The sequence below is a fragment of the Balaenoptera borealis genome (genome assembly GCF_965194805.1).
Source record: "Balaenoptera borealis genome assembly, chromosome: 7".
NCBI lineage: Eukaryota > Metazoa > Chordata > Mammalia > Artiodactyla > Balaenopteridae > Balaenoptera > Balaenoptera borealis.
In genome coordinates this window covers 127,986,206-128,002,790 of record NC_138864.1, presented here as the reverse complement: position 1 = coordinate 128,002,790, position 16,585 = coordinate 127,986,206, and the positions used below count along the sequence as shown (strand labels likewise).

The following is a 16,585-nucleotide window of genomic DNA, read 5'->3' as shown; positions in this document are numbered from 1 at the left end:
TAAGCAGCAACGGCACTGCCATTCACACTTCCTGAAAACCGAATCACATTCAAGCATGCTCAAGATACGGAGGAGGAAGCAAAGCCCAGGAAACGAGCAGGTCACATGTGGAAAGCAACAGTGCTACCATTTCCCACCCAAACACAGACACCAGGAACACGAGCCCTCAGAGAACAGACTGGACGAGGCCCCGGGTCTTTAACTCCAGGCTCCCTGATGAACTGTGATTTGACCCCAAGTTTTCAACCACCATTTGTTTGAGAATCCACTCAGGATAACCATATTTTAATGCATTGTAAGTTCTCTAATGCCAGTTCTGTTCCTGCAGGTTAATCCGTGTTATGACGGACTGTCCAAGGACAACTCTCCTTGGACAAGAGCTTAATGCCTCTTGATGACTGACAAGCCGCTACTGACCACACAGCTGGGAAACTGACCCTACTAAAAACAGAAGCCACAGTCTCTGGTTAACGTTTCACTATTACATACACATGAAAACTAAGCTTAACCATCTCTCTGAGAATCCAAGGATGAAGGCAGAAGTAGTTAAACCTAAACAACGAAATCATCTCGGAAGGGCTTCCATCTACGCCTCACTCTTGTCAACACTCAATGGTAGATGAAGGCTTAAAATACACTAAAAATTAATTACTTGTGTCAACTCTGTTTCCCCATTAACCCATGAAGCAAGACACCTTAAAAGAAAGCACTCTGTGCTTTCCGTGTTCTTTTTTTTTTTTTGGCCATGACGCTTTCGGGACCTTAGTTCTCCCCGACCAGGGATCAAACCTGTGCCCCCTGCAGTGGAAGCACGGTAACCACTGGACCGCCAGGGACGTCCCCTTTCTGTGCACTTTTTACTCAGAAATCTAACATTCACACTCCACGTCCTACGATTTGCATCAAACGTCCTTCCGAAGTGCTCCAGCCTCAGACACGGATCCTGGCGCAGGATTGGGGGGTGTGCTGCTCATGGCTGTGACTGGGGTTGGGGGGAGAGGCGGGGAGGCGGGGAGCTGGCAGGAAAGGCCAGAGTTGGGGACACGCTGCTCAAGGAAAACCAAGTCTACCCACTGCGCTGGTTTACCTCCAAGGCTCTAGAGGCTGGAGCGATCAGGGATTTCAGTGGCAATTTTTGTTTACAACACAACTGGAGACCTATTTGCAGCCAGCAGAGATCTTCACGCATTTAGAATTAGCCAGTTTTAAAATTAAGAGACCAAAATATAGTCCACATTATTTTACATTTGTAAAGTCTAAAGCAAGTTCCAAAGGTGTTAACATGTGAGGCTATTTCTGAAAATTAAGGTCAAAAGGCTAAATACTTTAAAATTTTAAAATTGTTACACACAAAACAAGTGTGTGATAAAGCAAAAAGATTGTGTGTTTGGGTGCATATAAGAACTTTAGGATAATTTGAGGATTTCAAAGGATAATTTGTTCAGCTAGAATAAATATTTCATAACGTTTCTGAGCACCTGATAATTTCTAAATAATCTAACCCTAAGGCAAAAGTTCTGGCATCAAGTGTGCACAGTAGATAAAATATGTGTCTTTCTTCTCAAGAGTCCTGTTTTAACATGAAGTAACCAACACAAAGGGATTTTAAATGAAGAAATAACCGAGTCTTGGGAAGGACAACAGGCACCGACAGAGCGGGCCCAGGTGACCCACCTGAATAGGTCCTACTGACATCAGCAGGCTCTTCAGTTGGGCGTCAGTAGTGGATGAAGAAAGCCCTTCAACAGACACGACGCAGGGCTGAGGCTTGCACTCCACCACCCGGAGATTCTGCTTGTTCGGCATCAGGCGGCCCCGGCCCATCGCACCTGCCATTCCCCGGCCTCTCCCGTGCATGATGACCTGGCAACGACAGAGGAACTACTCAAGGTTGAAGCCTGGGGTTTTTTTTCACAGCTACTAAGATACAAAAGTGAACAAATCAGAATCCATTAAAATATACCGTGAGCGAAAGGACCTTCTGTAGTTTTTATCCACTATCAGAAAAGGGTTTAATGTCTAAATAAGACCACAGTACCCAGCAAACTGGAGTGAAAGAAAAGGAAGGAAAAGGAAGTAGCGAAGTCTGCACCTATCTTGGTGCCAAGCATGGTACTAGGTAGGTACTTTCTGTGCTACCATCATTCTGTAGACAAAGCAGCAGGATCACAGGGGTTCAGAAACTTGCTGCGAGTAACACAAAGATCTGGGTCCAGTCCTTATCGGCCTCAGAGCCCAAATTTCTCCCACTGTATCCCAGGCAAACCCAGCGGGGGCCGGGGGCTGGGCATGGTGCCCCCCACAGCCGCCTCCCTGTCACGGCACGCCACAACTCTACGTACCCTGGAGGGCAGATTCTGCAGCAGGGGTCCCGCCGGCTGCACCACTGCACATTACACTCCTCTGCAGGGCTTTCAAAACAAAACCAAGAACCCAAACTACAACGACTGAGTGCCCCTGTCCCCCACCGAAATTACAGCCATCACTGGCCTCAGGTAGGGCCCAGACCTTAGCATTGTTTAAAGCCGTCCAGGGCTCAAAACCACTGTTCTGGGATCCTTTAAACAAGAAGGAACAGCTGAGCTTTCCGGTCTTCTCTACTCCGGCAATCAGATAAAGCAGCAGCAGCACCCCCAGATCAGGACAACAGTGAGACGCAGACACGGGCGTGCCTGGGCTCACTGGGCTCTCCAGACACCCTGCCCAATTCTGCCCGAGAGTCGGGGTACAAAGAGCCAAAAATGACCTCCCGTCCCATCACAGGAAAGGGCAGAGAGGAAGGCGGACAGAAATCAGAATGGAACCTTAGTACATGAATGGGTACCACACAAAGGGAAACTGAGAAAAAAACGCAACACTTCTGAACATTCCACAGAAGGTGACACAACTACTCCTGTGAAGTGAGTTCTTGGAGTGCAAAAGGGTATTTCAAGAGAAGTCACACGGGAAAACACCATCAAAAAGTGCAAGTTTCACTGCCTGGAAACCAGCAGTAAATAACCATTCTTGTGTTCTATAACATTAATAACAATCCTTTACCAAATGCTGGCTTACATTCCAGGCACCGTGTATCTTCTTATAAAACCCTCACAAAAGCCCAAATAAGACAGGAAAGATTACTGTCCTCGCTTTATAGGAGAGTAACCTGAGGGTGAAGATGAAGAAACGCGAGTGCTTTATCTAACGTGTACAACAGCTGTATTGGGGGGGCGGGGGGTGGGGGTTTCTACGGTCTTTCTCATCGCATACCCAGGGACAACACCTGACTGAAGAAAATTTAGACTGGAGCAATTTTTAAAGAGTGTATCTGAAGATACGACAATGTGTCTGTGCCTGTGCCACCTGCAGCAAAAATGTCACAATTCTGGTTGTCCCTGTATCATAAGGTATTTATGAGATAATAAATCCGGAGTAACTGAATTACTTCAAAGACCTAGAATGGTCTTCAGGCTAACACTACTCCTTAATATCAACTGCAAGGCAAGCAGAGAGGATGAACTGGCAGAGTTCAGAGCTTTCTAGAAGAAACTCAGAGCAGGTATTGCTGCCCCTCTTCCACCCTAAGGTCATCAGGCAAGGGGCATCTGGCTTCTGCGCCAAGAGGGGACCTTGCTGTCAGGCAGAGAAGGGGGCCTTGGGAAAGCTACAGAGACACCCTCACCAGAAGCTGGGGGGGGGGCGGTCCCCAGCAGGACATGACGGGACAAGGGGGACGCCCCTCTCCTCGGGAAGGTTAAATTCACAAGGGGTACTAGATGCCCACACCTCGTCTCCCACACTGAGCTCGGAGAAGGAAAACACCCCCTCGACCCCCAGAGCGAGGGAGGGAGGAGGGAAGAGCCGGGGGGAGAGGCACTGTCTCGGGCAAGGTCCTTCAGCCCCGAAGGCTTCCCACCTGCGAGCTGGGGTGACAAGGAGGGAGCAGCCTCTGGAGGAGCAGCTGGCAGGGGAGGAAGGCGCGCCGGGCTGGGCTCCGCGCAGGGCTGTCCCCAGAGCACGGCTCAGAGCTGCCCGAAATACCCGCAGCCTGGGTTTAGGGTGATTTCCCAGCATCGTACCACTAAAAAAGCCGCGAGAGGAAAGCGCTTCTGTGAACACGTGAGCTTCCAAAGCCAGGGCGAAGGAAACTGTGGCTCATTTGTCCACAGTCTGAGCACTCCTGCCGCGCCAGGCACTCCCATCAGCGGGTTCACGGGCCGCCGGCGCCACGCTCCTGGGGCGGGGGCAGTAACAGGCAGTACCTTCTTGGCCGGGTGAATTCCTTGGATGCTCTTGATGCCTGGAGGGCCGGCTGAGTGCACGTGGGCCCCCACCGGAGGGTGCTGGGGCTGCTGAAGCGCCCCCTTGGTCAGCGTCACCTTGCGGGCAGGCTGCTGTCTCGCTTCTGGGGGCTGCGGGAGCCGCTGAGGCTGGCCCTCCAGGTGAAAAAAGCCATCGCTCTCTCCTCCCTGCTGAAACCAAGGCAGCACACTGGTCAGTCTCCGCACAAGCAGGCATCCCCCCCCAGCATCGGGGTCCACCTCGATCAGTGTTCAGCTGAGAAGCAAAACCATCAAGGCTGCCATTTCACTAGGGCCACTAAGGAAATTTCTTATTTGACGGGTGTTTGGGTTTTAACAGTATTTCTCAAATTTAAAACTAAGATCTTTAATTACTGTATCCACTCAAGAGGTCTATAATTACTAAAGTAAGTGCTGTTGAGTTCAGTGAAATAGTGCTTGACTTTAAAAATACTTCATACTCAACATGCCTTTTCCATTTTCATGAGCGTTCTTGTTAAAATCTGACAGTTTGTCTAGGCAGCGGTTTTAAACTTTTAACTCCCATCCGAACCTAACGAAAGTGGGTCATCATCCTGACTCGCCCCGCTGCCCCCCCCCGGCGCTGGTTGTAAATCCTGGGGCGCGCCCAAGTGCCTCCCTCCCTGCAGACACGACCCTGAACACTTGGGCTCCCCAGAGCGCCCGCAGGCTGAGGAGCACCCTGGCCACCCCTCCTCCTCTGAGTCACAAGTGTCCACACGTAGGCTGGCCTCCGGCCTCAGTCCTGTCTGGAACAAGAGCAGACCAGCCAGGAATCCGAGAAACTGAATGAGGAAATTCTAGAAATGAAAGAGTTACTGGAGGCCCAGACAAGTCCTCCCCACGTGGCTGACAGGGAGTCGCGGGGGGGCAGCAGGAAGAAGAGCTGAGGCGGGGTCTGAGGGGGCAACCTGCACACAGACCGCCGGCCGAGGGCGAGGCACCGAGCACCAGCGACTCCTGAACGCTGGCTGACCACTAAGCGAGGCAGCAGCAGGGCTGCCTCCCTAGGAGCCCAGGCTACGAAATGAAAAACCCAGGCCCAAACGGATCCTCTGGTGAATCCTGTCAACTATTTAAGAAAGACAGACTCCCAATCTTACACACTCTGGTTCAGAAAACAGAAGTGGAGGGACAACTTTCCCACTCATTCTCTCAGACTTGTATTACCTTTTTACAAAAGTCAAACAAAGACATCAAAAGAAACAAAAGCCACAGAAGAATATCCCTCATACATATACATGAAAAAAATTCTCACCAAAACACTAGCAAACTAAATTCAGCAACACAGAAAAAGAATCATACCCCATAACCAAGTAAGATTTACCCCAGGAATGCAAGGTTGGTTTAACTCTCAAAAATCAGTTATCAGACCACATGAGTAGAGGAAAAGACCACATGACCACCTGCACTGACACAGGAAAAGAACTCATAATAAAAATTTTCAATGAACTAGGAACAGAAGGGACAAATCAACCTGATAAAGGAAATCTAGCAAAAATCGACAGCTCACATCATGCTTAGTGTGAGACTAGTCAGGGGTATTCGACCTGCACGTTAGTCACCCGGGGAGCTCTCGGGTGTCAGTGTTCCTGGGCTTTAACCCAGAACCATCCAATTAGACCCTCTGGAGCTGGAACCCAGACATAAGCATATTTTAAAGGCTCGTCCAGTGATGTTGTCCAGCCAGGGCTGAGGATGGCTGAACCAGGCGGGTCCCCCCATAATGTTCTGTGACTCTGTGACTCTATAACGTCAGCTATAATTGCCTGAAGCGTGATCCTGCTGGGAGTTATTCCAACCTGATGGAAGACTGGTTCCCCAAATGGAAACGGAAGCACTATGGAAAGGCAGGCCCTTCTGCAGGACCAGGATCCACATAAACTCAGACTGCTCCTTGTGCTTCTTGAGCAGGTGCCCCAGCCAGGCAGGGATGGCCTATTCTCAGCACACAATTTTTCAAAGTCCTTATCTTGAAAAGCTATGTGAACACTCTCTAGTTTTGTATACGCTTGAAATTTTCTATACTAAAAAGTTGAAAATTGTAAGGATATACACCACATATTCCTATCTTTAAAAGCCAGTAATTCATCACTTATTAATTTACCTAAAATCATATTGAAATTATGTTAGTATAAGATTCATAAATTCACTATTCAAGTGTTAAGTCTCACTGTTCTTAAAAACATCTTTTTACATGGGCTGACACTTCACACTAGCCCCCAGGTCCCACCAGAGGCTGTGCCATAGATGCAGGTGGCACTGGGTCACTAAATTCTCCACACAGCTCAGCTACCTAACAGTCTACTGACTGCTTCTCCACCCTCTACCTTTTTCACGAATGTGGATAAATGAACTGGCTATGGCGTATGGTTAGCTCTCTGGGAAAAGTCCTCCATTTTGCGGACTCCCTGGCAGCTCATCAGAGGAGGGCAAAGTCTATGGACACCTAGAGCACGTGCCATTTTGTAAGGGTCTAGAGGCGCCAGCGGCTTCGACTCTGCTGAGTCTGCTTTTGTTCCCCAAGCCAAAATTTCCTATGCATGTAGATGGCACTGAGGTATTTACTGAAGAAAACAATCAATGGTAGAGCAGGCTTCTGAAAACTACGTAGTTCTGAATGTGCTATTAAAAAAAAGATTACAGTATCAGGATACTAGGTTATAGCCACTGTCAATTAGTACATACATATTTACTAAATGCCACCGTGATACTAAAAAGGCCAGCCTTCAGTTCAGCACTGATACTGGGTGCATCGGAAAACATACTGTCATGCTGTACAAATCGGTAATTAGCTGGTACATGTGGTCTAAAAGGAATGATGTCCATATATATGGTGGACAACACGGTGAATATCGTTGCAGATATTTTCTTTAGCAATCCAGAGCTAAAAACGTAGATGATCTTAAAAAAAAACAAAAAAAGAAAAAGAAAGAAAAAGAGAGAAAACAAAAACGGAATTCCCTCGCCACCAGTGGTCAGGAATCTGTGCTTCCACGGCCGGGGGCCTGGGTTCAATATCCGGTTGTGGAACTAATATCCCACAAGCCGCGAGGAGCGGCCAAAAAAAAAAAAAAGTAGATGACCTAGATAGTAAACTTTTATTTAAAAAGAAGAGCTCGCACCAGAAGTAGGATATCTGCCTATTTTTAAGGTGTACACTGTGTGTATGTATTTGGGTGATAAATATGTAACACTGTGGTGATCCGATGATTTTTAAACTGGGAATTGAGAACAGAAGCATTTAGTCAATAAACACCCCAAACAAAAATTCTCTTTACTGCTATTATGAGTTAAGAGACTGGTGATGATTTATGTCTGACAATATTAGGTCAGAGGAACACCCTGAAAAACAAAGTTCTAAACTTTTTATTTTCCTTTCAAAACAAGTTTACGTTTTACAGTAAGCTCGATTCCCATCTGCAGTTCGGAAATACAGGTACAGGTATCACAAAAAGCCTCTCCACTTAGGACTTTCTAAGAGATGGCCTGAGAAGACACAGGCAAACGACGTCTGTGGTCAGAGCGCCCGCAGGTCTGGACCTCGCCGCCTGGCGGTCTCCTCGCTCTGTCTGCATCTCACAAACTCACGAGCACGGTGAGCGCCCCCGCCCCTCCCCGCCCGGGGAGCCTCCGCAGCCGCCAGCCTGACCCGCTCACTCGAGGGGGCCCCCAGCACCTCCGATCCTAAGGTTTCCCAGGCCACGTAACTGCTTTGTTTTTCTCCACAGCATTCATCACCACTCACAGTCCTGTCATGCTCACGAGAAGGGGCGCCCCGCGGGGAGCACCGGTCACCACGGCATCCTCAGGACAGAGGAGAGGACCGACCCCCGAGCAGGCAGACGACAAGCGCTGGGTGAGTCAACGATGAACAAGAAAGAGGGATGTTTCAGGCAGGGATTATAACAAAGGCCCAACTTTTGGGAAAAACTGCTATCACCAGCTTACTGACAAGTGACGGGAAGGTCTGGGTAAGCTCTGGAGTTACTTATATTCAGAACAATGTTTTATACCTTCTACAGCTACAAATGATGTAATAAACTTTATAACAGAAATTTCCAAGGCACGCTAGGCTCCCCACCACCATGCTGAATGGCATCATTCAACATGCTCCACTCATGGGAAGATGGATGGAGTTGTTTGCTGGGTGTCTTCAATTTGACAAGTAGTACACTGGGGTCTGTACAGAGACTGTTTTCCTTCAATCCTCCCTCAAGGTAAATATTACTATTCTCACTTTGCAAATGAAAAACCCGAGATCCCTGGTCACACAGGAAGTGCTTCTAGGACTTCCTGTCTCAGTGGTTCCAGAGCATGGACTCCACACGACCTCACAGGCAAGGAGCTTATACTAACATAACTATTTTTAGCAGGGTTGGAAACAAAGGGACTAACCATCATTCAATTAAATCATTTTAAGGAAATGAAGGTTTACTATAATGCTCTGCTCTGACATTTTTCTGGAAACCATGCTGAGGACTCAAGGCTTAAATATAAGTAATAGGTTATTTCATTTTGTAAGAAAAGCAGATTTTTTTTTTCAGTTGAGAGAACAATTATTTTCTTTCAAATTAGCACAACGAAAAGCTAATTCTTAGGATAAATTTTAAATCCCAGAGTTATTCCAGTTAACACTAGGCAGCATTCAACCTACTAACTTCTAGGCTGTGGCCAGAAACATATTTTTTACACCTACTCACATACTCACAGACACAGAAAAAAGGTGAATGAGAACCAAGCCAAACTGAACCCACCTATTTATTTAGAAGTCTTCTACAACTTGTGCATATAGTTAACAGCACTGAAGGAGATCCCAAAATTATTAGTTATGTAAATTTAAAAATACCGTCGATTCAAATTAGGACTTTCAGAAACCTGAAAGTTTCATTAAAAACTTATTAAGTTACATTATCATCTTAATGTAAGGAAATAACTAGTCATCTGTGGATGGCAGATTACATTCCACTCAAAGAAAGGAAATCCACTTTCAAAGTTCATTTCTCTAGGGTGGCACAGTTCCCTTTTAAATTCCTTACACAGCAGTGTGTTTAGACATGATTTTAAATACCTTTTACTTACTCCAAAACAGATGAAGAGAAAAGAAGTTTGGCCTGTCTTAGACCAACCTGGAAATATTTTCTTGTTTTTTTTCCACAAATAATTATCTTTTAATGAATACTATAAAAATGTCTTTTGAGAGCAGTTTTTCTTAAATATAAAAGGCACTTCCTGAGTTAAGTAAGCTTAGGGAACACTTTTTATCAGCTTAATCGTTACAAAAAATGAGGTTTGTAGCCAACCAACATTATTAGCATGACAAATTTATTTATAACAAATTGTTTAAACATATAGATATAAATGCCCATTGATACTGTCAGGGTATCCTGCAATTTGACAGATCAAATCTTATTTTCATTCTTAAACCTCATGAAGAAGTGGTATCGCTGGCTTGCATTCACTAGTGAGCAAATTGATTAATCCCTCTCTATAGAAATCTCAACTCTTGATTACACCTATCAGACGTTAAGCAGCATTATTCTAGAGTGACAACACTTGACAAATTCCCCAACCATTTTTCTCAGCCTTTGTGGCCCTGCTAGCTTGTATTAACCCTGATGAAAAATTAATTTTCCTTATCTTCTTCTAAACCCCAAAATCCAAATCCGCCAAACTGGCAACTCTTTCTGTAAAGGTATTATGAAAACCTCTAAAAGATTAATTGCATGTCTTCAGGTGACATTAAATTAATTTCTATACTCATGACAGACATTTGATACTCCGTACTGAGAGGACAGATAACATTGTCGGGACACAGAGAAGGACAGTGGTTAGGGTCCCAGGGCAGCCTCTTATGAATTCTCCTTTCGATAAGGCCTACTTCACTGTCATGGCAATGGTGCTGATCTGCCAGCCCACAGACCTCACAGAGCAGGTTTCTATTAACTACAACAATGCTGGGCCTAGCCCTGTGATCTTTAGAAAGCTCACCCAGAATCTGGACAATAAATGATATGCATGCTCTACGAAGTTTCTAAACACAAATACATTTCATGCTCTAGTTTGTCTTTGAGACTACTACTTAAAGGAGAAAAGATAAAAGAAAATAAACAGGCTAATAACATTCTTATCCAGGCTCCTGTGTCAATTCCCTAATTAAACTGCTGCAATATGATATGTGGTGAGGACACTTCACATGTGCAGTGTCCATCTCTTCTATGCAATAAACTATCCTTACATACGGCAAGCATGCAAAACATGTAAAAGCAGCAACTTAAATCTAAAATGCTTCCTATAAAATTCCAGTAACAGGTCTACACGGGTTGAACTGAAACAAAATCCATAAGGTTAAAGGGATCTCACAAGTGCTTGCTTGGGCTTCCTGGAGAAAAAAAGGATTCAAGCGGTAGGTGCACCAGGATTTCGCCTTATGGGGATAACACGGCACAGTTATTCACGTGCTTGCTCTCTCTCTCTCTCTCTCTCTCTCTCTCTCTCTCTCTTGCTCTCTCTCTCTCTCTCAACATTCTACCTTTCTGAAACTAGCTAGGTTTGGGGAATCTTTTAAAAGCAAAATTAATTGGCCTTTGGAGAAATATACCAAAGCCCTGAGCCTGTGAGGGGATCTGATACCCCAGGATTCTCCAATTTCTACAGCACAGACCTACCAATCTAAAAAAAGGAAAGGACTGCCAGAAGTGAGACTGCGGTTCACCCAGCAGCAGGGGCCCATAAACTCTGGCTTCTCCAGCAAGAGCGCCCCCGTAGGGGTGAAGCTCCAGACTCTGGAAAGCAGACGCTTCCAACCTGCCCCGGATGGGCAGCTGGGAAGGACCTACTTTAGAGCGCTGGGTGACTTCCCGGCCCAGATGACGAGGCTCCTATTCTTGGTAGCCGTTCGAAGTGAGGAGAGGGAAGTTACTCAAGACGCTGGAGAAAGCAGATTCCTTTTCTGCTGGAGAAGGTGGGTTAGCAAATCCTGATTCCTAATTACAAGAGAATTATTTCTGACTTAAACCACTTATTTCGCTCTGAAAGAAACACCATATGCCTAAAAACACCTATAAATTCATGTGTAGACATTCTAATTCATTAAAACTGATTTCTGTCCTCTAATGAACAGTAGTCTATTTTGCCCAAATTTAGAGGTCACATGTTTATGAATGCTTAAAAGGTCATGCCTCTAGAAGTTATCAATTCTTCCCACCAAAGTGTTTCAAAGCTCTTAAAAACAATTATTTATGCACAGTAGCTTCTCCTCCAAAAGAAGATTCTAGAATATACATCTTATCAAACAAGCAATTAATCAAGATTCGTGCCCCATTTTTCTTCCTCTCTTATTTGCCTTTCGGCCACCTGACTGCTCATCAGCTCCTCTAACAGGGAAATGATCGGGCAACAAATGAGGCCCAACTACAACCAGCCACTTGGCCACTCTCCCCACCAGAGAGGAGAGGGATGGCAGGACGAGAGGGAACCAGGGGTCAGCAAGGTGGGAGTCTGGGCTCTCACCTCCTTGGACGGTGGTGCCTCCACGCCCACCCCCACGCCCCGTCCATCTGGGCAGGGCCTCTCCTGGCTCCCCTACCTGTGTCAAAGCAGCTTCTCTTACACTCAGCTTCCCAGAGGTGTTTCTCTATCACAAGCCCACTGCAGTTCTGTCCTTTACTACCCATTTGCAACTCACTTTCATCTGACTTGCTTTCTCCTGGTCCTCTAGCATGGCATCAGCTCTTGGGTACTGCCCGAAACCATGGCATCAAGTCAGCTTCCACCAGAAACCAATGAGTCAGGACAGCTGAGTCCTCCAGCCGTGGCCAGGCAGCCTGGCGAGTCACAGAATGACATCCACAGCGTGAGCCTTGTTCCGCCTTGGCCTGGGGCATGGGTCTCCCCAAGAACGAGCCATCACCACAGACTCATCAAACAGCAGCCAAATGTACGACACAATCGCTTCTTGTAAACTGAATTAACAAGGATTAATGCTATTTTTGGTGTTATCATACTCTGCTTACTAGTGTCATCTAAATGTCTACGATATACAGCTATTACTTTTATAATCAGAAGTACCGTGGGGCGGTGGGTGGGTGGGGCTGACGACGACACGACACCGTGTTAACTCCTCCTTGGATATTTCCATAAAGAAACTGTAAACAATACCTGTATTTTTAAAGGGAGAAGCTACTTATTTTCTCTACGATTTCAACGAATGTTTCTTAAATATTTATAATGTATTTGAGACAAAAAATGAACTGAAGCGGAAACCCAGCCTCAGTCAGGAGCAGTGACCAGGAGCCAGCTCCAGCAGTGGGCAGAGAAGGGCAGGGCGTGGCGGCGGCGTGCAGGTGCGGTGCCGAGAAAGGGCGCAGCGTGAGTGTGGACGGAGCGGGGAGACAGAACTGCAAGAGCAAGGCGGCCAGACCACAGAACAACAGGGCACGTCCGGAGAACGGGAGGCCGCGAGGGTGACCACTTGCATCCCCACCTGCGACTCCTTCTCAGACTACGGTCCCCGAAGACTGACAGATGACTCCAAGACCAGCACTTCTGTTTCTAGTAAATCTGATACACAGTGTAAGAAACTCCTTATACTATTTTTGCAACTTCTCTTAAATTGAGATTACGTATATCAAAATTAAACGTCCTCCACTCCACAAAAAAAGATCAGGTATGCACACACCACCGCGCTAGAGAAAATCTGAGAATAACTTTTGAGGAAGAGAAGAAATCTACAAATGCACACCAACCCCCAAAAGCAAGCTCACACAAACAAATTGGGACCTTCTACGTGAAGCATTTTGACAGCCTTTTAAAGGTAAAATACAAGAGTATCACGACTGGACAGCTGGCTTTCCTGCTGAGGCATTCTGTGCTTCTCCCATTTCTCTGTGTGGCCAGCAGAACAAAGGGCTTTTTACTTAATCTGCTGCCAAATTCTTAAAATTTTCATGACCTCAATTAGAATAAAGCAGCTGAATTCAGAATCTGCTTTTTCTTAAAGAACACTGTAAGAACACACTTTTTCTTCCTTTAATTAAAAGGAAAGGGTAGTAATATCTACGGAGCCACTGCCATGCGCCCAAGCACTGAGCCACTCATCTCACCCATGTCACGACAGTTAACCCTCACAGCCACCCTGGGAGAAGCTTAGCCTCATTCTGAGGAGGAGACGGGTTCATTCTGGCCAGGTAACCCGACGCAAACATCTCAAGGGTTCCCCATTTCCCCTAAACTGGAAGACAGAGCTGCAGGCCTAATTAAATTCCTGGATAAACAAATTTGGCATGGCACTTGCTCGTCCTAATTCTTTTTTCTGGTGTTTAATCACAAAACATGGCTGAGAATGGTTATAATAAGTTTACACTAAGCAAACATTTTACATTTTTATATACGCTCTGTTATTACCTGAAGAGTTTTTCTGGATTACGTACTGGCTTTGAGTGAAATTATGATTGGGGGCAGGGGGTACGGCACGCTGCACAGCCTGTGGGATCTGTTCCCCAACCAGGGACTGAAGCCAGGCCCTCGTCAGTGAAAGCGCGGAGTCCTACCCACGGGATCACCAGGGAATTCCAGAAATTATGATTTAACAAGATTGCTCTTTTGGTTTCTGAAAATTAAATACTTAAAAGTAGCTTTCTGAGAAATGAGCAAATGGAGACTATTCCTATGTTTTAAATAATAAAAAGAGAACCATTCCATCAAATAAAATTCTTTAAGTAGATTACTTATATAAATAATATTCAGGGAGGCACATGAAATTTTAGAAGCAATATTTGCCAACATTTAACACTCTTTATAAGTAGCATTAATTTATTCCTTTTTAAATCTCACCCAACAAATCCAGACAATATAAATGGGAAAAAACTAAAATTCACAAAGAGATTGATTAGCCTCATCACAAAAGGTCTCTTTAAATTCCGAAGTCCCTTCATGATTTCAATTTTAAATATAAAATCTGATCTATTTTGATTTACATAGAAATGGTCAATGACACATTTCTAGCACACAGCTAGTCATAGCTACGCTCCGCCCGGGTACACCGTCCCTCGCTTTAATTCACCACGCCAGGCTCCTCCACACAGGTTCCGGACCAGGCGTGACGGAAGCCCAGCCGCCCCCCAGCCCTGACCCACGGCTGAGGCCGCTCAGCGGTCAGGGCGCTGCGTCCCGCCTCTCAACCCTTCTCAACGCGCTCTGCGGCCCGCCACTGCCAACCGGGGCTGGCAAGCCGAATGAAACCTCATCACCCCCTTATCCTAGAAGCCCCCCCTAAAAAACTCAGTGGAAAAAGTAGACTCCTCTCCCTAATCTAGAACTAAGAAACATTGGAGGAAAAGGAGCAGCAAAAATAGCTACTATAAGTAATGGTAAAAAGCACAGGATTCAGAAGCCTCACTCTGCCAGTCAGTAGCTGAGCGGCCCTGGGCTACTATCTGAGACTCAACTTACTTACCTATGAAATGGCAATAACAGATCTAACTCATAAGGATGCTGTGAATACATGCTAAACACCTGATAAACAGCAGCTACTACCTATTATGCGGCATAAAATCAGGGAATGTATTTCCAGAAGGGGCCTTCGGAGCATTCCAAAAAGAAAATGGACAGTTATAAAGTAGCTTCTACGTGTTAGAAGGGTCCCCGAGACAATAAATAATAGACAAGCATCCAGCCACGGGTCTTCCTCAAACACAGCCACGTTGTTTTCACCTCATCACACCCTCCTGGTGACTGAGGGCCTCAACCTCCACGCCCCACACACAGGAGCTTCGGAACGGCCAACAAAGAACGCATGATGCCAAGACGGCCCCCGAAGAAAGTGAGGTACGACTCTGCGGGCTACAAACCCAGACCAGACCCTGGTCAGGGACTGTGTGAGAACCAACACCAAGAAAGACTTTTCATTACGTTCTTTTTGAAAATGCTTCCCATGTCCGTAATGCATTAGCTCTAACAAAGAGGAACAATATAAAAAGACTAGAAATTCTCCTTCGATGATCAGTATGAATTAAAATCACTTTGAAGATAGTATAATTAATGAAAGGGCAGACTGAAAAACCTATAGTCTTAAGACTCAGGCTCTTTCACCTTTCAAAAACCCCAATTTAATAAAATCCAAAGATAAATTATTTAATTACAGGTAATGAAATATGGAAAATGACAAAAGAGAAGACCTTATTGATTCACAATTGCCTCACAGGTAGAAGTTCACCTAAAGAAACCTAATTTAAGCTGTAATATATTTCCAATTTGTACATCAGAATAAGACTGCCAAGAAAATTCTGCTTTCCTAACAATCCTGTAGATACATATTTTTACTGTGATCACCACCAGAGCACAATTTCTAGAACAGCACTATGTACTGCGATAGCTCTGTGTCCTGTCTGAAGACCAACTACTAGAACGAGGAGACCACTGAATGCAAAGAATAGTTTAGTTAATACATTCGATGCCAGGTTACGTTAGAAAAAAGTGAAAGAAATCAAACGACTCTCTGAAAAGTAAATTTCTCTAGAAAACCTTATAAACAGAATATCTATTGTATTTCTGCACTAACAGAATGTGAAGAAGTCCTGGGCTCATAGCAAAATACAAGAACGTGAACTGACAATGAAATGCTTTTATTAAACAAGTAACTATAAACCTGAAATGCACAAATAATATTCTGCACAGGTACGATATACAAGTCAATCCTCCCAGATGCTAAGCCCCTGTCAGACCCTCACCAGGGTGGCCGGTTCAGCTCCAGGCACACAACACAGCACAGCCCTGGGCATTAATGCCATGGTGCATGAAAGGAGAGAGGGACCAGCAGGGACAGAGATAAAAGGAAAAATGAGAGCATACTTAGCACTTGCAAGAACTGTCTCCTTTTTGCACAATGGGTATGTTACAAATAGTTCCTACCCACCAAAAAAACACAAAAAAACCCCCAGGCCATTAGGAAAACACTGTTTGTTCTGGTTCAGAGAGATACAAACAAGAGACATTTATCCTCTGATAAGGTGAAAGTTGCCAACGTGCTATTGGAGGAATTATTGGAATAAATCCTAATATACAGAACATGTTGGTTAATTAACTTAATACTTAAGAATTAAAAAGGGAGCTAAAAAACCATTTCAAAGTTTGGCAGATAGCTATTTTCATGTAAAATTCCTCTGTTGTTTTCCTGTGTATTGTAAAATTATATAGCATGACTTTGGAATATGGTCTGATATAAAAAATATATTTTTTCCACTGGAGAAAAAAAGATAGCAAAAATTGAGGTAGATAAATTCTTC

General features: G+C 45.2%; 1 protein-coding gene across 10 annotated transcripts in view; it reads right to left on the bottom strand.

Annotated features, from left to right (window-relative positions):
- Window positions 1-16,585, bottom strand: part of RBM33 (RNA binding motif protein 33) — a 118,712-nt gene that overhangs the window by 14,191 nt on the left and 87,936 nt on the right. For 5 of the 10 annotated variants that reach the window (XM_082398933.1, XM_082398927.1, XM_082398930.1 and 2 more), the window contains 2 exons: window positions 4,242-4,451; window positions 1,675-1,863 (listed from right to left, as the gene is read on the bottom strand). In XM_082398933.1, coding sequence (XP_082255059.1) covers window positions 1,675-1,863; window positions 4,242-4,451 — 399 coding nt within the window. The remainder of the gene's footprint in view (window positions 1-1,674; window positions 1,864-4,241; window positions 4,452-16,585) is intronic. The other 5 variants (XM_082398929.1, XM_082398931.1, XM_082398934.1 and 2 more) reach the window with 2 other exon arrangements.